The sequence below is a fragment of the Juglans regia genome, chromosome 1, assembly GCF_001411555.2.
Source record: "Juglans regia cultivar Chandler chromosome 1, Walnut 2.0, whole genome shotgun sequence".
Taxonomy (NCBI): Eukaryota; Viridiplantae; Streptophyta; class Magnoliopsida; order Fagales; family Juglandaceae; genus Juglans; species Juglans regia.
In genome coordinates this window covers 42145256-42166881 of record NC_049901.1, presented here as the reverse complement: position 1 = coordinate 42166881, position 21626 = coordinate 42145256, and the positions used below count along the sequence as shown (strand labels likewise).

The 21626-nt window shown below is 35.8% G+C and overlaps 2 protein-coding genes across 2 annotated transcripts; one reads left to right on the top strand and one right to left on the bottom strand.

Moving 5' to 3' along the window:
- Positions 1–241: 241 nt before the first annotated feature.
- LOC108996052 (tryptophan synthase alpha chain-like) lies at positions 242–7985 on the top strand. Its single transcript, XM_018971800.2, has 9 exons — positions 242–507; positions 1543–1689; positions 1789–1854; positions 2520–2628; positions 3994–4070; positions 5317–5394; positions 6132–6209; positions 7546–7605; positions 7703–7985. The coding sequence occupies exons 1-9, from the start codon at positions 313–315 to the stop codon at positions 7835–7837; spliced, it is 945 nt and encodes a 314-aa protein (XP_018827345.1). The 5' UTR covers positions 242–312; the 3' UTR covers positions 7838–7985.
- An 8124-nt stretch (positions 7986–16109) lies between these two features.
- On the bottom strand, positions 16110–21626 carry LOC118344186. The gene is made up of 7 exons (XM_035684200.1): positions 21613–21626; positions 21331–21404; positions 18439–18674; positions 18142–18279; positions 17899–18005; positions 16786–16961; positions 16110–16386 (listed from the first exon to the last, which is right to left on the bottom strand). Exons 2-6 carry the CDS (start codon positions 21368–21370, stop codon positions 16799–16801), a joined length of 684 nt encoding a protein of 227 aa, XP_035540093.1. The 5' UTR covers positions 21371–21404; positions 21613–21626; the 3' UTR covers positions 16110–16386; positions 16786–16798.

Genomic DNA, 21626 nt, shown 5'->3' with positions numbered 1-21626 from the left:
TATCAAACGGAAGTTAATGAAATCAATTAAAATTATTATAATTTTATTAAAATAAGAATTTTTGTTAAATAGTCACTTATATAATAGTAGAGAAATAATATAAAATTTATTTTATGTATTATCTCTCTTGCTGAAATCCTCAAATTCTAGGCGACAATCAGTCAATCGGGGTTGTCCAGGTGTTACTTGTGAAAATCTCCGATTCTAATTTCTCATTTTCAATTAAAAACCATTTTAGTCATTTAACAGTATTTCATTCGTACCCGCAGACAAAGCGAAAACCTTTTTTTCTCTTTTTGTTTTATTTTGGCCATGGCCGTTTCTTTCAAGTCACCAAAAACCAGCTTCTTTCAATTGAAGAAGAGCCCTGACACCCAGTCTTTTATCCGCTCTCCCTCTCATAGATTAGCAGTCCCAAGTACAAGATTCACTCCAATGGCTGCTGTTAGCACTAACCAAACCGTTGGGCTCTCTGAGACTTTCATAAGATTGAGAAAACAAGGCAAAGTAAGCAAGCGTTTCACTTTCTGATTCGCCTATTTATATTTCAATTTTCATTCTCATTTTTTTTCCACGGGTTATTATCTGTTTCAATTGGGTTTCTGGTAGTTTGTTTTGTATCTGTTTTTTCTGAGTTAGTGTTTTGGGTGTTTTGACAGTGGACTACTGGTATATTTCCTTGTTGCTCATGTGCATCGTTTTCTTGTCATTTTAGTACATGCCATTGTTGATCTTGGTCGGTGTGGTAATGGAGCACGAGTTAATGATTTTCGGATACACCATGATTTTACTCTCTTAATATAAAAATATTTAACAAAAATCTCATAAATTTTTTGTTGTCCAACTTTGGGCGTAGAGCTAGTACACCTGCATTTGATTGTGCGAGTTATAAACTCCACAATCCCGTTCAATTAGCAAATTTATCATCATTTTCCACAAGCTGAGATTTTGTTAAGGCCTCTGGCATTTTCTGGTGGAGAACTTGATGTTTTAGCTCACAAGTTGCTTCCTTGTAACTGGCGAATCAGTTACTGCTTCTAGTTCTTCGTAGTTTTAAGAACCACTGGTGTGTGTAGTTACCAACGAAAAAACAAGAAAGCTGATTTGCAACTGTATTCCATTCTAAGCATTGACATGAACATACCAAGAAGTATTGGCATGAACTTGGTCAAACTCTGGCTGACTTTGTTTTCCTAAGTTTTTCATAACTAACTGAAGATGAAATTTGCAGGGCTTGCATCCCCAAGCTGAACTAGGACAAAATATCCTAAAAGCCCCATACTGTCTTCTGAAGTGTAGAATTCCTATTTCCTGGCAGTCATTATTATACTTAAAAATTAAGCTACAAACCTCTTGTAATTGCTGAGCTCCCTGTACTGTAAATTTTAGCATCTATCCAAATTGTGAAATCAGATGCATTCATTTCATTGATTTCTGAATACTAATCACTTAGAAATGCTTTGGGATGAGCTATTATCCGGTGTTCAATTCACAAGTTTTTCTATCAATTAATGTTTCCCTAATGAGCATGCTGATGTGAAGGTGGCATTTATTCCATACATCACGGCTGGTGATCCTGACCTTTCTACCACTGCAGAAGCATTGAAGGTGCTTGACTCCTGCGGATCAGACATAATCGAGCTGGGTGCACCATACTCTGATCCTTTGGCAGATGGTCCAGTTATCCAGGTCCTATAGTTGTATCTTTTGTTCGTTAAGTTGCTGTGTGCACTACTTATCAAAAAAAAGTTGCTGTGTGCACATCTCTTCATGAATGTGTCTTTTTAGGCAGCGGCTACACGTGCCTTGGCAAGAGGGACCAATTTCAATGCAATTATTTCAATGCTGAAGGAGGTATGTCCATTCTGCAATCCATGCCATCTTTTCGCTCATCATCAGATCTTGATAAAATGATAGGCTCGATGTCTTTCTTGTAGTTTTTGTTTGTGAGATTGTGCTGTATTAGGCAAAAGATCGAATAGCAGATCTTTGTCAAATGCTCATAAAGCACAGTAATTTGACTGAGGCTGTGCCACCTATCTTTTTCTGTAAAAACTCAATATAAAGAAGTGTGTTTGAGAATTCTTTCTTGCACAATAAGATTGATGCTTTGCCAATATCTCATTCTGTATATTATTTAGTCTAGTAAATATATTTTTATAAAAAAAAATGAATAATTGTTATTGGTATTACTATTATTATTGTTTTACCATTAGTCATTTAGTATAAGATGGGCTATGTATCTTCACCCATCTTATATATTACTTCAAAATATTCCACCATCTCAAACCTAAAATTACATGTTCCTCTGACATCACTGGTTAACTTTTTTTTTTCATCACTGGCACACTTGTCCTTGATTGTTCTTTATTTTAAAGGCATGCTTTGTAATGAATGTATGCATGTAGGTAAGTGGACAATCACTTGAAGGAGAAGTGTAAAACGTTATTGCTTCTTTGCTTTTTTTTATCATTTGTGAGTTGGAAGTGTTATCATGTTTATTATTATTGACTCAACAGGTGGTTCCACAATTATCTTGTCCACTTGCACTATTCTCATATTACAACCCGATTCTCAAGCGTGGCGTCTCGAAGTTCATGTCCACCATTAAAGATGTTGGAGTACATGGTAACTTATTATTTGCTGAAGCTGAGTTTTTTCACGGTGTCATTTCATTTACCCAAATGCTAGTTGCATGCTGCACATGTGCCCCTCCTGTGTATAGGTTCTGGATGTAGTCACTACTCAATAGATACTCCTTACCATTTGGGCTCTACTTATCCAAACTTTCTTTTTGCTATAACTTTTGGTAAAGCCGGCATGATGATGTAGAATAAGATATCCCATTTTTGCCGATAAGTTTAAGGCCTCGTTTGTTTTCAGAAAACATCTCATCTCATCTAATCATTACAACTTTTCCAACTTCCAATACAAAATAAAATAAACAATTTAACTTTTTCAAATCTCAAAACAAAAATAATATTAAAAAATATATTCTAACAATATTTTATTCAAATTTTTAACTTTAATCTCAACTCATCTCATCTCATATGTGAAAACAAACGAGGCCTAAATGGTCTTGGTCACAATCTTCCCTATCTTGGTGAGCTTGGATTTTAGCTGATAAACTATGAATGATTTCAAATATGATACCGAAGGGGCAATTGTGGGATGCTATGGTTATGCTCTTTGATGGCCATTGGCCTGTGAAATTTACTAATTGGATTAATGCGGCATACTCCTTATTCTATGCTTCATGTTCCTTATTCCATGATACACAAACTCAAACTTCTCTTAACCAAGATATAGCTTGGAGAATTGTGTGCTAACTCATGTCCAGATTTATACCTCATTTGCCTTTGTGATCATCACCATCCAACTTTGCATATGTGTGTGTGTGTGCGCGCGCGCATAAACTTGTAATTACTATTGAACTCAGTACTTCAAATTGCAAGCATTCCTTCTTTTTGTACAAACATGAAACAGCTAGTGACTAGGCTTGGACTGGCCATTAATAATTACATTGCATAAGAACAGCGACCTATGTTGGAACAATAATATTATGCCTATTTCCGGCAGAAATTTGTTACTTCTAATGGTTACTTCCATACTACAAGAAAACTGCTTATTTGTGACCAGTTATTTCTAGCGAAAATGATTATTTCCTGTCAAAATGAGTCTGTTTTTGTCGCAAATAGTCGTTACCGTCGCAAATAATCCGTCACAAATGCTTGTTTTTCCTGTAGATATATATATACACGTTTTTTCATAAATTATAAGAATATTTCTGAAAGCATTCTATTTGCAGTTAGAGTACCCTCAGATATTTGCAGAAGAGGATGCATCATTTTTGTTAAACAATTCTTGTGCATATTGATATTCATTTCTTGTAAAAAGCATAGGCGATTTTACCTCTTGCCCTTCTCTTGTTTCCTTTGTAAATTCTGGATTGTTTTCTAATTCTGTTAAATTCAATTGTGTATTTGTTTCCAGGGCTTGTGGTCCCAGATGTTCCTCTAGAGGAGACTGAAATTCTGAGAAAGGAAGCAGCAAAGAATGGAATTGAATTGGTTTGCCTACCTCTCAGTTGAATATGTTTTTTTCCCTCGTTTTTGGATTCTGGATGAAGTCTTTCCTATTTCAAGTTTTCCTAGTATTGCTGTGCGTCTTATGCCATAATAAATCCACTTTTTTCTATGCTTTATGAAATATGAAACTGTGGTTCACAGCATTAAGGTGGGAGTAGTCGGGTGATGGTTATAGTCATATAGGTTCTGCATTCATCTTTATTTTTAATTACTTTTTTGAAGTGTAAGTAAATTATTAGTCTTAAAGACCGTAATCTTGGAAAATTTCTGCATGCCATTTTGAGATGGCTTGATGCTCCTTTTTTTACAACTCTTTGCTTTAAGATGCCAATGTCTTTTGCTGACCTCATTTTCTAAATTGGTTTTGTTTTATTATATTACCCATGCACTTGGTAGGTTTTGAAGCTATGACCTTATCCCCTGTACCCTGTTCTTATAAGACTCATAAGTGTTTTTTGAGTTGACCTCATTTACTAAGTGGTTATAAGATTTTCCCTTCAGATTAGCTATGCAATGCCCTCTTAAAAATACTTACGTAGTTAATAGCCTGTTAATGAATTCTTTTGGTCTGATGTGTGTCATGGTGTGGTTAAGGTACTCCTTCTATAAGTCCCTTACCGTACTTCCGAATACCCATTTCCCTTGGAGAAAATTGTGGAGGAATAAGGCACCCCCTAAGGCACTCTTCTTCACTTGGACAGCAGCCCTGTGTAAGATTTTGACTACTGACAATTTACGAAAGCGTAGGGTAATTATTCCTGATTGGTGTTGTATGTGCAATAAAGCTGGGGAGACAGTGGATCATCTTTTGTTACATTGTGAGACAACTAGTGCCGTGTGGAGCGAAGTGTTCAGTCGCATAGGGTTAAACTGGGCGATGCCTGCTACTGTGGTGGAATTATTGGCTAGTTGGGTAATACCAGATGGACCTCCACAAATCAAAACTGTATGGAAGATGGTTCCTAGCTGCATTATGTGGTGTATATGGCGAGAGCGTAATGAGCGGACATTCGAAGATAAGGAGCAGACCTTAGAGGAGCTTCGAGTTTTATTTTTTCGTACCTTACTGCTTTGGGCTATAGCTGTAGATTTTAATGGCCTAAATGTACATGATTTCCTTGTTTCTTTTACAGCAACTTAGATAGGCCTTAACTCTAGTATAACTTCTTGTGTATTTGGGCTATGCCTATTCTTATTTATACTATCGTTTACTTATAAAAAAAAAAAGGTACTCCTCACAACACCCACTACCCCAACAGCTAGAATGAAAGCCATTGCTGAAGCTGCAGAAGGATTTTTGTATCTTGTAAGATCCTTTTCTATAGTTGATACTATTTACCATGTTCTTTTGTTTCCTTTTCTTTCTTTTTTTTTTTTTTTTCATTTAATTGATCTGTAACTGTTATATCCCTGCCAAAAAGCCTCTTCATTTATGCGTTTTTTTTAAGATTGCCCATTTATTTGCTACTTGTGCTGTGGGAAAGTGGATTTGAATTTACATTTTCAGAATTTGTCTGTTTACGAGACAGAGAGACGATGGTTATGTTGACAATAAATTCCCTTTTCCAAGTATAGAAATCCACACCTCTATTATTGGTGGCAGGATCTTGTGTTAAATTGCTCAATATACTTTTCTGATTTTTCAAATACATCAAGATAATAATCTACAGATGTATGGTGATACAGCTTTATCATATTAGAAACTCGTTTTCTTGATTTTGGTCTCCACTGAACTTCAAGGAGATGTAGAAACCAAAGCATTGTCCATTCTTGATTCTTTTTTAGGATCTTCACAGGTCTGTTTCCATCGCTATCAAGTAGGTCTTAGCAGTGCTATTATAATTTTTGTTTTTTAGTAAAGAAAGTGGATACATTCATCCTTAAAAAGAAATTAAGAGTTGATGCAGTTCATTTCTTGCATGCTACTGTTTTGCCACAATGGGAGGAGAAGGAGAGAAAAATAATTGTTTTACTTCCTCATTTCATTATAGGAGAAAATTTATGCTGCATATAAGAGTTAACTTTGATTATTTTGAATTATAGGTAAGCTCAATTGGGGTCACTGGTGCTCGCACGTCTGTGAGCGATCGAGTTAAAACCCTTCTTCAAGATATTAAACAGGTTTGTCTACAGGCCTTGTTTGGATGTTGAGATAAAAAAAATTGTGAATTGTAGTAAATTGGTTTGTGAATAGTAGTGAAATGGTCTGCGTTAAGATATTTTATTGGATTTTGGAAAAAAAGAGAGAAAAAGTTGAATAAAAATATTATAAAGTTAAAATATTGTTAGAATATAATTTTTGTTTTGGGATTTGAAAAAATTGAATTGCTTTTTGTGTTTTCTTTGGAAGTTTGGAAAAGTTGTAATGATTAGATGAAAAAGTTTAAGATTTGAAATTGAAAAGTGTTTGTCTTCGAGTGATGTTTGGAAAAGAAATAAGATGAGATAAGATGGATTTAGATAGCTATCCAAACGAGGATTCTAGTTTTCAACATTATTTTCTCATTAGTGATCTAGTTTGTCTACTGCAATGTATGGAATGATAAAACTAGATTTATATGCAACTAGTTTTATAACTAGAACTAAACTAGATGCTCATTAATCTAGTATCAACATTCTTTCTTTCTTTTTTTATTGGCACCGGCTATCCAAGAACAAAGTCCCGAATAATCATGGGGGTGTACAGGTCCTCTAGCATCAACATTCAATACATCACATTTGAGTCTAAAGAGTTGAATAATGTATAATCAATGTGATTCGGAATATAAATATCATTCAAGTATGATTTCTGCCATCTTATTACGTTCTTTTACTTACCCAGAAAAAGAATCTGTTGAGATGCTTGGGTATCAAATACCCTTCCCTAGTATGATATGCATGTCTAAACTGCTTTTCAGGAATGAGCTAGGGGTGGGCAGCAGGCCCCGCCCCCTACTATCCCACCCCCCGCATGGGCAGGAGGGCTACCCCACACTGCTCATGCGGGGCCGGGGGGCAGATTGACCCGGTAGGGCCCCACCCCCCGCTCCACACTCCCTCTATTTTTAATATAAAAAATTATAATTTTTAATATTTATATAAATAATTTATATAAATATATTGTATATAGATATATACAACTTGTTAAAAACTCTTATTATAACTCTAATGAGTTTATGTTTTTTTTAAATGTATAAATTTCAATTTATACTTTATATTATATTATAATTTGTGACTAAAAAAATTTTTAGATAATGGGTTGAGCGGGGGGCGGGGTATGAAACCCTGCCACCCGCATGGTGCGGGGTGGGGGGGCGGGGAGGGTGTGCCCCTACCCCGCACAATGTGGGTAGCACTCCTAGAATGGGCCTGGATAACTATCTGCAATTAGCATGATAAGTGGCCCTTAACTAAAAGCCTTGGGTTGATGATATGATTAAATTCTATATACGAGTGGCATGATAATTTTATATGACAGGAGACAACCAAACCTGTAGCAGTGGGCTTTGGCATATCAAAACCTGAGCATGTGAAACAGGTTTGTTTTCCAACGTGTACCTTACTTAATGCTTGTATTTACTGTTATGCTTCCTACCATGTATGTACATATTACTCAAATGTAAATTCTGATACAGGTAGCAGGATGGGGAGCCGATGGTGTTATTGTCGGGAGTGCCATGGTGAAGGTGCTGGCTGAAGCGAAATCCCCCAAGGAAGGTCTGAAGGAATTAGAAAGATTCGCCAAATCCCTAAAAGCGGCACTTGAATGAGAGTAATTTTATGGGATAAAACTGAAACTGTTATCTGTTGATGTCAATGTCAGTATGCTTAGAAAATAAGAACAGATTGTTGTTGTTCAATTTTGTGAGATGATGACAACTTCAAAAAATTTCCATTTCCCCGACTTTGCCTTTTTTATTTTCCCGGCCTTCTTCTCTTGGCTAGCGGCCTGTCCCATCTTGGTTCTTCTTCATGCATGGATGCTAAATAAAATTACTTTGGGGCAGGGATGGTGGGTTTTATTATTAAAGAAAAGATCTGCCATGATTTCTGGTCAAGGTGTGAGAGAGGATCGAGCAGCTAGAGAAGTTGAGGAAAAGATCGAGAGTGCATGGAACTAAGCCAGGGTTCGAAGTGTGGAAGTTGAGTGCATGCTAAATGAAGCCTACTGACAAGTGAGAAGAGATTCCTATAATATCAGGTGAATTAATACATGATATGTAAGAAAGGGATTCTAGTTCTTGCAAAAAAAAACTCATCTTTGATAGCATGTCTTAGAATTATCAAGCTAGCTAGCTCCATAAGATCTTATGTGATCTGTATTATAAATGAATGATCAGAACGTAATTAATAAATTAACGCATATCATGTAATATATATGCATTAGGATGTCACGAACCCCCCTCCCTCCCCTTTTCTACCTCTTGCTAATTGGGATATACGTGTACACACTCGAACACATGATATCATGTTAAGATCAGTATCATTTTGGTCATGACAGATCATATCAAACATGAAAAGAATTAAATGGCCCGCGTTAATGTATCTAATATATACCGCGCTATACAAGTCCAATTTTCATTTAGTTATATATATAAAAATGTCGACGTAATTACAATTTTCGTTAAAACCGAGTTTCAAAAAATATATATATATATATATATCTTTTCAATTATATTATATATATATATATATATATGTACGTGTGTGTATAAAATCATCAGTAATAGTTTTTTTCATAATTTTTTCTGTTTTAAAAAAAGATTAATGTACCTAAGTGATCATGTACATGATGCATCAAACTAGTGCTGTAAATCCATGAAGGTGCAAATTGAAAAATATATAATTTTACTAATAGCCATCACTTTCTTAACTATTAAATAAAATAAAACATACAAAAAATACAAAAAGAGTAATAAATGGGTAGTAGGAGGGTAGTAATCCTGTCATTATTCGGTGTAAATGCATGATAGTTGGCACTGCTGCCGTATGGTGCAAGGCACCATTATTACATGTACATGGGGCTGGGGCGCATGGTGTTAACAGTAGCGTATGTAAGGCAAAAAACAGATCAATATGCGAAGGTTAGAGAAGAACTGGAATGGCTCAAGGTTTCCTTTTTCTTTATTTTCCATACTGCTATTTTACATAGGAGCTGAACTACTTATAGAATTCTTGCTTGAGTCAATAACCGAGAAAAAATATTTAATTCAATACAATGATAATGCCAACTCAGAGTAACAAACTCTAACAAACTATAACAGAATTGGTTTATGGACTTTCACGTGGAGCTGTGATTGTTTTGGAGGGATGAGCTTCCGTAGAAGTGTGAGCTTCCTGCATCTTCAACAGCCCCCCGCAAGATGGAGAGTAGATGTTAATTACTCCCATCTTGAGTAGCAATCGATTAAATGTGGGAGAGTGTAATGGTTTGGTGAGCAAATCTGCTATTTGAGCCGAAGATGATACATGGGCAGTGATAATCTGTCCAGAGTTGATCTTATCGCGAACGAGATGACAATCGAGTTCTATGTGTTTTGTTCGTTCGTGAAATACGGGGTTGGCTGCGATGTGAATTGCAGCTGAGTTGTCACAGTATAAAGTCGCAGGCTGTGAAATATGTATGTTCAAGTCATGGAGTAAATATCTCAGCCATGTGAGCTCGCATGCAACTAATGCCATGGCCCTATACTCAGATTCTGCCGATGAACGAGATACAGTTGTTTGCTTTTTGGATTTCCAGCAAATGAGTGAGCTTCCAATGAAGACGCAGAGCCAGTTGTAGAGCAACGGGTGTCTGGACAATTTCCCCAATTAGCATCCGAGTAAGCCACAAGATTGAAGGTAGAAGCTGTTGGAAAAAATAGACCTTGACCCGATGTGCCTTTGAGATATCGAAGGACTTTGATGACAGCATTGTAATGAGGAAGCCGTGGGGTCTCCATGAATTGGCTAAGCAAGTGAACACTGTAGCTTAAATCTGGTCTTGTGTTTGTGAGGTAGAGCAATTTTCCCACTAGCTTCCGATACAAGGTGGGGTCATGAAAAAGTTCTCCTTCATCTTTGCTTATTTTGAGGTTGGGTTCCATGGGCAGAGGGGATGGCTTTGAAGCTAGTAATCCGACTTCAGATAATATATCCAAAGCGAATTTACGTTGGCAAAGCTGAATGCCTTTGTTGGAGAGTGCGATTTCCATGCCAAGAAAGTACTTAAGTGGTCCGAGAGTCTTAATCTTGAATTTGGATTCCAGAAAACTTTTGACAGCAGTACATGAGATAGTATCTGAGCTCATTAAGATAATGTCATCGACATAGATGAGCAATGCAACAAATGAGCTTCCTGTGTTCTTGGTAAATAAGCTGTAATCAGCTTTCGATTGAATGAATCCATATTCAGCAAGTGTTGAGGACAGCTTGGAGTTCCATTGCCTGGAAGCTTGGCGAAGACCATAAAGACTCTTTTGAAGACGACAAACCTTGTTGGTCTTGGCAGCATGGTGACTAAGGGGAATTTTCATATAAATCTCTTCGTTAAGTTCACCATACAAGAAGGCGTTGTTGACGTCTAATTGCTGAAATTCCCATCCTTTGATAGCGGCAACAGCAAGGATGCAACGGATGGAAGTAAGCTTGGCAACCGGAGAGAAGGTGTCATGGAAGTCTATCCCTTCACGTTGAGTAAAGCCTTTGGCAACCAAACGAGCTTTAGCTCTTTCAATAGTTCCATCGGCATGAAATTTATATTTATAAACCCATTTGCAATCAATTGGCTTCTTGCCGAGAGGAAGATCAACTATAGACCATGTCTCATTTAACTCAAGAGCACTTAGTTCTTGTTCCATTGCTTTGCACCAAATAGGTGATTTGAGAGCTTGAGTGTATGAAGAAGGTTCAGTGTGAATGGAAATGGATGTGGTAAAAACTTTGAATGTAGGTGAAAGAGAATGATATGACAAAAAAGAAGAAAGAGGGAATGAAATTATTTTACCTGCAGTGGAGTTAGCACCAGAATCTGTCATCATAGATGTGGACTGGAGTGAGGCAGTAGCTTGTTGGCAGTGGAAGTCTTGAAGATATGCTGGAGCTTTTCTAGTTCTAGTGGAGCGGCGTGGGGGTGGGTTTGTGGGAGTTTGGAGAGGAGAAGATGGGGGTGTATTGGTGTTGGTTGGGTAAGGATATGAAGGTGCTAAATGGCTGTGATCAGTTGGAGGAATGGAAAGGTGCGGAAGTGGTGGAGATATAGTGGTATGTAGTGTGTTTGTTGTTGGGGTAAAGAATGGATCAGAGGAAATGAATGTGGTGGTTTGTTTGAAGGGGAAACAATTTTCATGGAAGATGACATCGCGATATATGAAAATGTGTTTGGTATTGAGATCAAGTAGTTTGTATCCCTTGACTCCATAGGGGTAGCCAAGAAAAATGCAAGGACGAGCTCGAGGGTCAAATTTGGTACGGGTATGGACAAGGGTGGATGCATAGCACAAGCACCCGAATATTTTGAGGTGAGAGTATGATGGCTTGCGGTGGTATAAAATCTCAAAAGGAGATTTGTGTTGGAGAAGAGGTGTAGGAGTTCGGTTGATGAGATATACTGCTGTTGTGATGAATTCAGACCAGTATTTCATTGGTAAGTTTGACTGAAATTTTAATGCGCGGGCCACATTTAAAATATGTTGGTGTTTACGTTCGGCCAAAGCGTTTTGTTGAGGTGTAGCAACACAAGTGAGTTGATGTATTACACCTTTAGAGTGATAAAAAAATGGCATTTGGAACTCAGCACCATTATCGGATCTTATGGTTTTGATGTTTGTCTCGAATTGAGTTTGGACAATTGAGAAAAAATTTTGAAGGGAGATTCGAGCTTCAGATTTGGCCTTGAGTAAATAAACCCATGTGCAGCGAGTAAATTGGTCAACGATGGTAAGAAAGTATTTGATGCCATCGTGAGATTGAGTTTGATTGGGTCCCCCTATGTCCACTGAAATGATTTCAAAAGGTTTTGATGCATTGTTTTCGGATTGAGGAAATGGTAATTTATGGTGTTTTGCAAGTGGACACACTGTACAAGGATTCGTAGAAGCTGTATGATGCTTGGGAAAAATATTAATATCATTCAAAATGTATTTAGTCATTGAACTATGTCCAAGACGATAGTGCCACAAAGTAACTGTATCAAACTTGGTATTATTTGTAGTAAGAGCTGTGCTATCCGAATGTAAAAACTGGGAAGAAGGAGATGTTGGTTGCAGAGTAGTGGTGTTGGATCTTGGTAGCTGGAGGTGATATAAGCCGTTAAGGACAGTCCCCACTCCAATCGTCATCCAAGATGAAAGGTCCTGGATAAAATAAGAAGTGGATGAAAAAATTAAACAGCAATGTGAGTGAGTTGCTAATGCTCTAACAGAGATAAGATTGAAAGAAAACTCAGGAACACATAAGGCATTTTTGAGAATGAGTGAATGAGAGAGGTGTACATCACCGATGTGTGTAGCTGCTGTGGAGTGACCATTGGGTAGTTTAATGGAATGAGTAACAGGGGTCATGTTGTGTGTGAATAGGTGGGGGTTACAGATCATGTGATCTGTAGCACCCGTATCCAATATCCATGAGGTGGTGGGACGTGTGGACTGTGTGTGAGCACTTATTGAATTACAAGAAAAAATACCAGATGTGGGAGAGGTGCTAGAATCAGAGATGCTAGCTTGGACTTGGTTCACTGCTGGAGTGGGAACGACATTGGAGGAGGAAGATTTGAGCAAAGTAAGGAGCTGACTATATTGTTCCTGAGAGAGAGGTGGTCCATAGTTGATCTGCTCGAGTGAAGATTGATTTGCGGAGCATTTGGATTTGGAGTGGTTCTTGTGTCTGGGAGGGAATCCATGTAACTTGTAGCACTTCTCCTTGGTGTGTCCTAGGATGCGGCAATGAGCACAAACAGGAAGATTCGGGTTAGCCTTAAAACAACGTTCAAGAGAATGACCTGAGATATTACAGTGTGAGCAAAAAAGTCGAGTCATGCGGGATGAAGTGTTTGGACGTTGATCTGAAACTCGAGTAGCCATGGCAAGAGATGCAGGTATATCATGAAGCTGTTTGCGTCGTTCCTCTTGCTGTACCAACGAGATGATGCGATTTAAAGGAGGGAGAGGTTCCTGAAGGAGAATTTGAGCTCGGATCGCATCATATGAATCTTGAAGTCCCATTAAAAATTGCATAACCTTGTGTCGATGATTGTATCCCGTTAATGTCCTGAGCGAGCCACATGTGCATGTCGGCATTGGTTCATAGATCTCTAGTTCATCCCAAAAACTCTTGAGTTGATTGTAGTATTGGCTTACGGATTCGTTGTCTTGAATGAGAGAGGAAATTGATTTTGTAAGTTGAAATATGCGTGGAGCATTTTGGATGGAGAAGCGTTCACGGAGATCCTTCCAAACGTTTGCTACTGTGTCTGCATGCGCAATGCTCGATCTATGTTCTGAACCAACAGAATGTTGGATCCAAGCGATGATCATGTCATTACATCGCTCCCAAGGGATAAGAAGAGGATCAGAATCTTGAGTTGGTTTGGAAATTCTGCCGTCGATGAATCCGAGCTTATTTTTGATGTTTAGTGCCCGACGCATGGTTCTTGCCCAGGTGACATAGTTCTCGGTTGTGAGGAGATTTGGAACCAACGGAGAAGATGCACCCTCGCCAGGTTGAATATAGAACGGGCTAGCGGGATGATGTGGATTGTTTTCGGGATTGGATGGTGGCATGTTGGAATCGATATTGGAGGAACTTTCGGTCATGACTATTCTGATACCATGTTAACAGTAGCGTATGTAAGGCAAAAAACATAGCAATATGCGAAGGTTAGAGAAGAACTGGAATGGCTCAAGGTTTCCTTTTTCTTTATTTTCCATACTGCTATTTTACATAGGAGCTGAACTACTTATAGAATTCTTGCTTGAGTCAATAACCGAGAAAAAATATTTAATTCAATACAATGATAATGCCAACTCAGAGTAACAAACTCTAACAAACTATAACAGAATTGGTTTATGGACTTTCACGTGGAGCTGTGATTGTTTTGGAGGGATGAGCTTCCGTAGAAGTGTGAGCTTCCTGCATCTTCAACACATGGTCGTACGTACGTACTCCAGCGGGAGCTTGCGCTAGCTTGAGGATGCAGGAAGAGATCATGACGGAAGATAAGACGGGAACAATATTTCTACGAGCTGGTTATTTAGGTTGCGTGTTCATTTTGTTTGAGTGGGGAGAGTTAATTATAAACTCGATCAAGGGTTGGTCCGGGGAGTTAGTTAGCTAGGGTTTTGCAGGTCAAGCGTTAGCTAGGGCCCATGGGTGACAATTCGCAGAGAGGCGGAGCGAGGATGATGAAGAGATCATGAGATCAGGGAGGGAAAACTCTCGAGCAAGCGAGCATGCGCGCGGACGTCATGCATCAAGTGATGCCGTACGTGTATCGCAGCAAGCTAGGTAAATTTGCGTACGTTTGAATGATAATAAATATCTTTAAAGGGCCTAATTGTATCAATATTATCTGATAAAGTGCTAACTTATTGATGACGATGACGACGACGATCTAGCTAGCTAGCTGGTGTTAATTTTGGCCAGAAGATCATGATCATGATTCAAAGCCACCATTACATATATAAATATCACATGATGATATCAATACCTATCGTTCAAATCATGTTTCTCATTTCTATATATAAGTCAAGATGCTCTAAATTAATCATTTCCACATGATATACATTTTATGTCTAAAAAAAAAAAAAAAAAAAAGTTCTAGCCTAGTTACCCAACAAAACAAAAAAACAAAAAACAAAATTCATGTTGTTTTTACGCAACTGATTCTCTGCATACTATTTCCAAAACCCCATGCACTAAATTGGTTATTTATCAGATTACATTGACATTTGACAATATTACTAGATCGTTAGAGAGAGAGAGAGAGAGAGAGAACATTTTGACACTACTGCATATCATACGATTGATTGGCTATGTTTGGATGATAAGATCATCTCAACTCATCTCAAATCAATCATTATTGATAGGATCTCCTACTTTTTTAACTTTTCATAACAAATTTAAACACATCTCATCCTACATCATACATTCAAACACATATATTAACCTATTTATATTCAAACATGATATCTCAAAGAGATCTACAAAACATTACTATTCATAGATAAATTCAAATCATCTAAAATCATGACCTCAGCATCCAAATGCAGCAGTTTCAAGGAAAAAATTATACTTCAAATCTAATTCAGTAAAAAAATATTATAAACATTTGAACAAATATTTTATGAACGTTAAATTAATTAATGCATGCTTAATATTCTTTATTTTACTCCAGAATACGCTTCCTCGGTATACATTACTTAGATTTATGGGCCACAAATTGAAATGATCATGTCTCCATGATCTTCCTGGATCCCTAAACTCCCTCATGTGTCTGTTGTAAAATAAGACTAGCTTGATCGAGTTTTAATTAGTTTTTTAACTTCTATATAATTAAGTTTTGGTACGAACAATACACACACACACAAATATATATATATATATATATATATATATATATATATATATACATGATGATATCCGTCACACCATTAATTAAGGGTATATAAACTTAATTGAGTCGAAGCATGATGATCAGACAGTTCATGAGTACTACTTAAAAATTACTTGATCACTCGTGATAGAGATATCTGTCATGACCAAAAACGATATACTTTTACTAAGATCATATGTCATCATGTATGTGTACGTGCATATATATAATCCCAATTAATTAGCAAGAGGAAAAATTAAGGGGGAGAGGGAGTTCATGACATCCTAATATTACATATCACATGATCAGCAATAACCAATAAGCATTAATTAATTTATTAGGTTCTGACTTTTCATAAGAAAGATATAAGACTTTGACATATATATTCATGTCTGACAACGTTGTAGTACTAATTAACAAGTACTAGATCGAAGATCAAACATCTTATAGTCTAGCTAGCCAGAGAATACTAGATCAGATCAGTTTTATTTGGTTTGCCTGAAAGAGAAAACATAAACGACATGTTAACATGCATGCCTCTGTTGCAGGCATATATTAGTACGTCTGCATGCAACACTTTTTAATTAGTTTGGATACTTCAAACGAACAATCGAGCTGATAGGAGGAGTGAATAAAGGTAGACTAAATAAGAGATACATTAGCCATGGATCGGAAGATTAACTTTCCATTATGTATTCTGCAATATCCCTCGTTTGCCTCCTTGATTTACTCGCAATATCCTCAAACCTAGATATGAGATAAAAAAAAAACAATCATTCAATCAAAACCAATTAATATATGGTCAATCTAATGATCTTTCGTCTTAATATATAAAAAATTCTATTCATCATATATGATCCCCACACGCCACACACCATAAATTTATTTATTTTTTTGCTCTGAACAAATGTGTAGTTTATGGATAATGAGTAGAAGAATTCAATTAGTTTAATTAAGAAGAATAAAACCAAATTATTTTTTAAAAAATAAAATAGAAAAAATTGAAGTGTGTGGTGTGTGGGGATGATGAGTAGCAAAATTCATATATATAAAAACTTTTGTCACAAATATATATATATATATATATATAAAAACTTGTCACAAATATAGTATAAGTATATGCAATTAATATTCAAAACTACTGACCTTACTAGTAGTACTAGTACCAATAGTAGGCATCCTTCCTCGTCTCCCGGAATGCCAGGGGAATGTACGTGCTTTCCTTTTTGGCTCTTGGGACTCTTTTGGCTGGAATATAGTCGGTTTTGTCCTGCCCAGCCTTTGCAGCCTTCTTTCTCCTTCGAGTTTTTCTTGGTCTACCGCTAAACATTGTTTGAATCAAAGTTGTTAATGACAGAAATAATGCAGGCTAGTTTCCATTAGGGCGAATGTGTGGATCGGAAAGTGAGAAGAGATGAGAATTCTGTGAATGATAGTGAAATAGTTTGAGTGGGATAAGTAGTATGGGTCTTCATTTGTCCTGTGGCAAGCTCTGGTACCATGAAGAAATTCATGGGCCTAACTGATCATCTCATAAAACCGATTCTTCGAGATATGATTGCTCATTCCTTATAAACATGCCTAAGATCTTGTCCACAGACAATGTGAGATTATTCCTCGACATCTTTTGTATTTTGTTTATAAGTTTGAAAAAATTATAAAGATTAGGTAAGATTAGATGATCAAAAGGTTGAAGATATATTGAAAAGTATTTATGTTTGAGTGATGTTTGGGAAGAAATTATAAGAAGTTTTGAGATGAGATGAGATCAACCCACTTCCCCAACAAGCTCTAAGTCAAAATGAATTAGATCATACCTATGTAGCTAGTACTACTGATCTAGTATGCTGGCTGGAAAATCCAAACGCAAAAGTTCTAAATTAACCATGCATGCAGGATTAAAACATGCAATTTCTAGGTGGAAGATGACCATGATCTAGGACATGCCCTCGCAGTATTGTCATGAAACCATTATAAGATTGATCTTCACTATATATATGGATATATCATATATGGGAATCAATAAATTAAACATGATCATGCATGTACTACATACTATGACCAATCACTAATTTTAAATTGAGATATTATATTTGCAGTCGTGGAGTGCGAAAACGTCACGCAATTCATTTGTCAAAAATGAGTAAATACGAGATTCTTATAAAAAAAAAAACTAAATTTTTAATAGTGGATCTCACTCTTTTATAAAATGATTATGCGGTATTTACGCACTTCACGATTGTATCTAGCATTACTCACCCAGTTGCTACACGGTTATAGTAGGTGCGAACTAGGTCATGGGAGGCAAACATCTGAAGTAGTTCTTCCTTCTCCACACTCTCCTGGTAATTATTTTCATATATAATCTGCAACAAGAAAATCTTCTGTTAGTATAATTAATAGCGGAAATTTAACTAATTAAATTAAAGAAAAAGAAGTACAAGCTCATCATGCATATATAATATATAGCATATATATATATATATATATATGTGATCAAACCTTGAACCGTCCAAATTCAGCCTCATAACCTGTAACCTGGCCAATGTATCTCACACCACCAAGCACCTTAGCTACAATTGCTCCAATCAACCCTGATTCTTGATCAGCAACATTCGAGACGTTGCTGATCTTGCGATTCTGAAAAATTATAATATCACTTACTTATATATGAGCGATCGATCTATAAGATCGAGGTCTTGTCATTTGCAAGTTTTCAACACAAAAATGCATGTGATATTCAAGAACTAGCTAGGGAGATAAACTAAGTAAATTTTTGTTTTTAATTAAATTACTTACCTCATGATCACCAGCAGTAGTGATTTTGACCACATTTTCCAAGGGGCTAATCAAGTCACTGTCTCTGCGCTCCTGGACAACATCATCTTGATCATTTGTGTCGTCATGATCTCCGGGCAATATTATAGGAGCTCCCTCGCGAACAGGCGCTGATATACCTTCGTTAATAAGAATTTCGAGGCCGCAGGAGGTGCAGACACCTCCGTTTGATGAACAACTAGACAGTGGATATTCTTCTGTTTTCCACGAACTTGATTAAATATTTTACAAGCTAGATCAAGTAATTATATATAATATATGCATATGAGAATTCAATAATATATCACGGCCTTAACACGTACGTACGTACGCTTAAATATGATTGGGACATCATGCATGAGCTTAATTAATGAATTATAAATGAAAGAATTGTATTTCTAGTATTAATTTATGCAGTTATATATATATATAATTAAATAACATGTGTCAACATATTAATTATATATATAAGTAAATAATAATGAAGAAAATTGTTATTAATTAGTTTTTTAATCATTGATCTCCTTCGATTATTCTCTATTAATATAACATTAAATGATTAATTAGTAGATTTTTTGTTATTTTTTCATTTACCTCAATTATTTTGATCATATATAAGATTTAGAGGATATATATTGATGAAGATCATTAGTGGTTGAAAGACATGAATTAATATTATTTGCAACAAGAAATTAATACCAACATTCTATGAGTTTGGAAGAGTAAACAGTGTAACAATATTAATATTCATGTACTGGTATTGTAACAATATCAAGAGATCAATATATATATAGCCTGTTAATTTATAGTAGCCTGTTTAAATCGGAAAATTATCAATAATTAATAGATATATAGATCATCTCATTAATAAATATATAGTGAATTTGAAATATCAGTGAGGCCTACTGTTGAATTACCATATATCTTGTGGCACATTAATGAAGCAATTTGCAAGGATAATTTAATAATTATATTTTTAGGTAAATTAACTATAAAAAGCTAAGTTCTACAAGGCCGTATCGTTCATATTAATAATTAATTAGCGCATAATTAAGTAGGTTATACTAGGTAGCACTACTAAGAGGTCGTTTGGAGAGTGAGATGAGATGAGATGAGATAGTTTTAGATGAGTTGAATAAAATATTGTTAAAATATTATTTTTTAATATTATTATTGTTTTGAGATTTGAAAAAATTAAATTTTTTATCATATTTTGTGTGACAATTTAAAAAATTTGTAATGATGAGATGAGATGAAACTATCTCTGTATCCAAACAGGGCAATTGATGATTATATACTAAATTTCTTTTAAAAACCTTAAACCCTAATGGAGGACATGATGTAAATTAGCTCTAGAAAAGTAAAGGATTAATTTTCGAATATAACATATGTCAACCCTAGAAGGCCGTATCGTCCATCTTTTTCTCTCAGGCCTAGCTATTAGATCCCACTCTATATATACATGATAATCAAAACCAGGTTTGAATTAACAAAAATCAAATCAAGTTAGTGATCATGGTAGCTTATCATATCATGTAGTTAATTGGGAGTATAGCATGCGTTTCTCAAAGTACAACCTTGAACCAATTATACTAAAAGGAATAGCTTAGAAATTATAAGGTTTAATATATAGTAATCATCTTCACAAAAAAGAAAATGGTGTATAGAGAAAACCTTGGCCGCGGGTTTGGTGTTTTAAATCCAAATAAATTACTATGTCATGATATATGGAGGTTTAGAGAGGAGAAAGAAAGAGAATCGGATAGTATCTAATGTCTTCATATAATTAGGTATAATTGTTTGGATGTTTCATAATACTAGTATATCTCAAAAGCATTGAAGTACCATCAACTTTTTCTTTTTACATTATGCAAATCAGCAAAATTATATACCATGACCAATACAGGACAAACATTCATTAACAAATCAACGCAGATCATCAGGCAGGAATATACATATCGTTTTTGGTTGGGAATGATATCAAAATACCGTTTTTCAGTTAGAAGGATAATTATTCATGCACAAACGACGTAAGTTTGGCGGAAAAATACCGTTTCTAATTGGAAGGTTTACATATCCGTATTTGCCACGTGTTGAAAGTGCCGCAAACTATGGTAATTAGTATGCCAAACAAATTAATCCAAGTGTTAAATTATTAATCATGACTTGCATATGGTTAATGTGATCCCAACTAGTTGAGATGAGTTTACCTTTTTTGAGTTTGAGATTCCATAACTTGTCTCATACAATGTACTTTCAATAAGTCAGTAAAACATCCCTCATATATTGATCCTCTAAGGATTTTTCGACAAGAAGATTTTAGAGACCAACTCTCTAGGTGAAGATCGAACACAACCTCATGAATCGATTAAATCACCAACAAAAAGCTCATGCACGATCCTTTTTCAGGCCATTTTGAGGTCTCCTTTTCATCTTGATTTTCTTATCACATTAACCCTAATTAATTTGTTTCAAAATTGATAGAAGGAACTTATATAGTTCAAACCCGGCCAAGGCACTGGATTTTCACTTTTTTTTTTGTTATTTGATTTTCTTTTTGGAATGAATCACTCATTTTCACATCAGTACTTGATTCAAACTTTTCCTTAGGCCTTCGATGATCATCATGAAGATGGAACTTATGAATCATCGATCCAAGAATAAAACATCAAGAAAAAAAAAAAAAAAACATAATCCAATATGAACCAAACACTCATTTATAAAGAATATATCAACCAAACAGATCGAATAATATTGAGGAGTATATGTACAAAAACAAACGCACAGATCATACATGCATGGAAATGATATATAATATAATATATATATATATATAGCTTTTGCAGGCCGTGCATATATCGAAATCGATCTCACCTAGCAGCTTGCTTAGAGCTTGATCTACTGCGTCACTCATTTTGAGATGAAGATCGACGAACGTACGTACGTCCCTAAACAAAAACAAAAACAGTACTCATAATATTCATGTTAACCCCATTAAAATGAGTAAAATATTAGAACAAAATTAATTACAAACAATGGGCAAGCAAATCAATCAAATCAAATGATCGATATATAAAGATTAACTCATGAAGCTAGCCAGCTTAGAGTTATATAGCTAGAAGAAAGCAAGCCTCACAACATGACTACTACACATACCCTTGCCTGCAGAG

Bases quoted from the DNA above. Each gene is read 5' to 3' on its own strand.
- LOC108996052 (XM_018971800.2), top strand. From the start codon at position 313: ATGGCCGTTTCTTTCAAGTCACCAAAAACCAGCTTCTTTCAATTGAAG. The intron at 2,629-3,993 runs GTAACTTATTAT...ATTTGTTTCCAG, and splicing joins TAAAGATGTTGGAGTACATG to GGCTTGTGGTCCCAGATGTT. The intron at 4,071-5,316 runs GTTTGCCTACCT...AAAAAAAAAAAG, and splicing joins CAAAGAATGGAATTGAATTG to GTACTCCTCACAACACCCAC.
- LOC118344186 (XM_035684200.1), bottom strand. From the start codon at position 21,370: ATGAGTGACGCAGTAGATCAAGCTCTAAGCAAGCTGCTAG. The intron at 18,675-21,330 runs GTGAGATCGATT...CGTGGAAAACAG, and splicing joins AGCTCTAAGCAAGCTGCTAG to AAGAATATCCACTGTCTAGT. The intron at 16,962-17,898 runs GTGAGTAATGCT...AACAATGTTTAG, and splicing joins TATAACCGTGTAGCAACTGG to CGGTAGACCAAGAAAAACTC.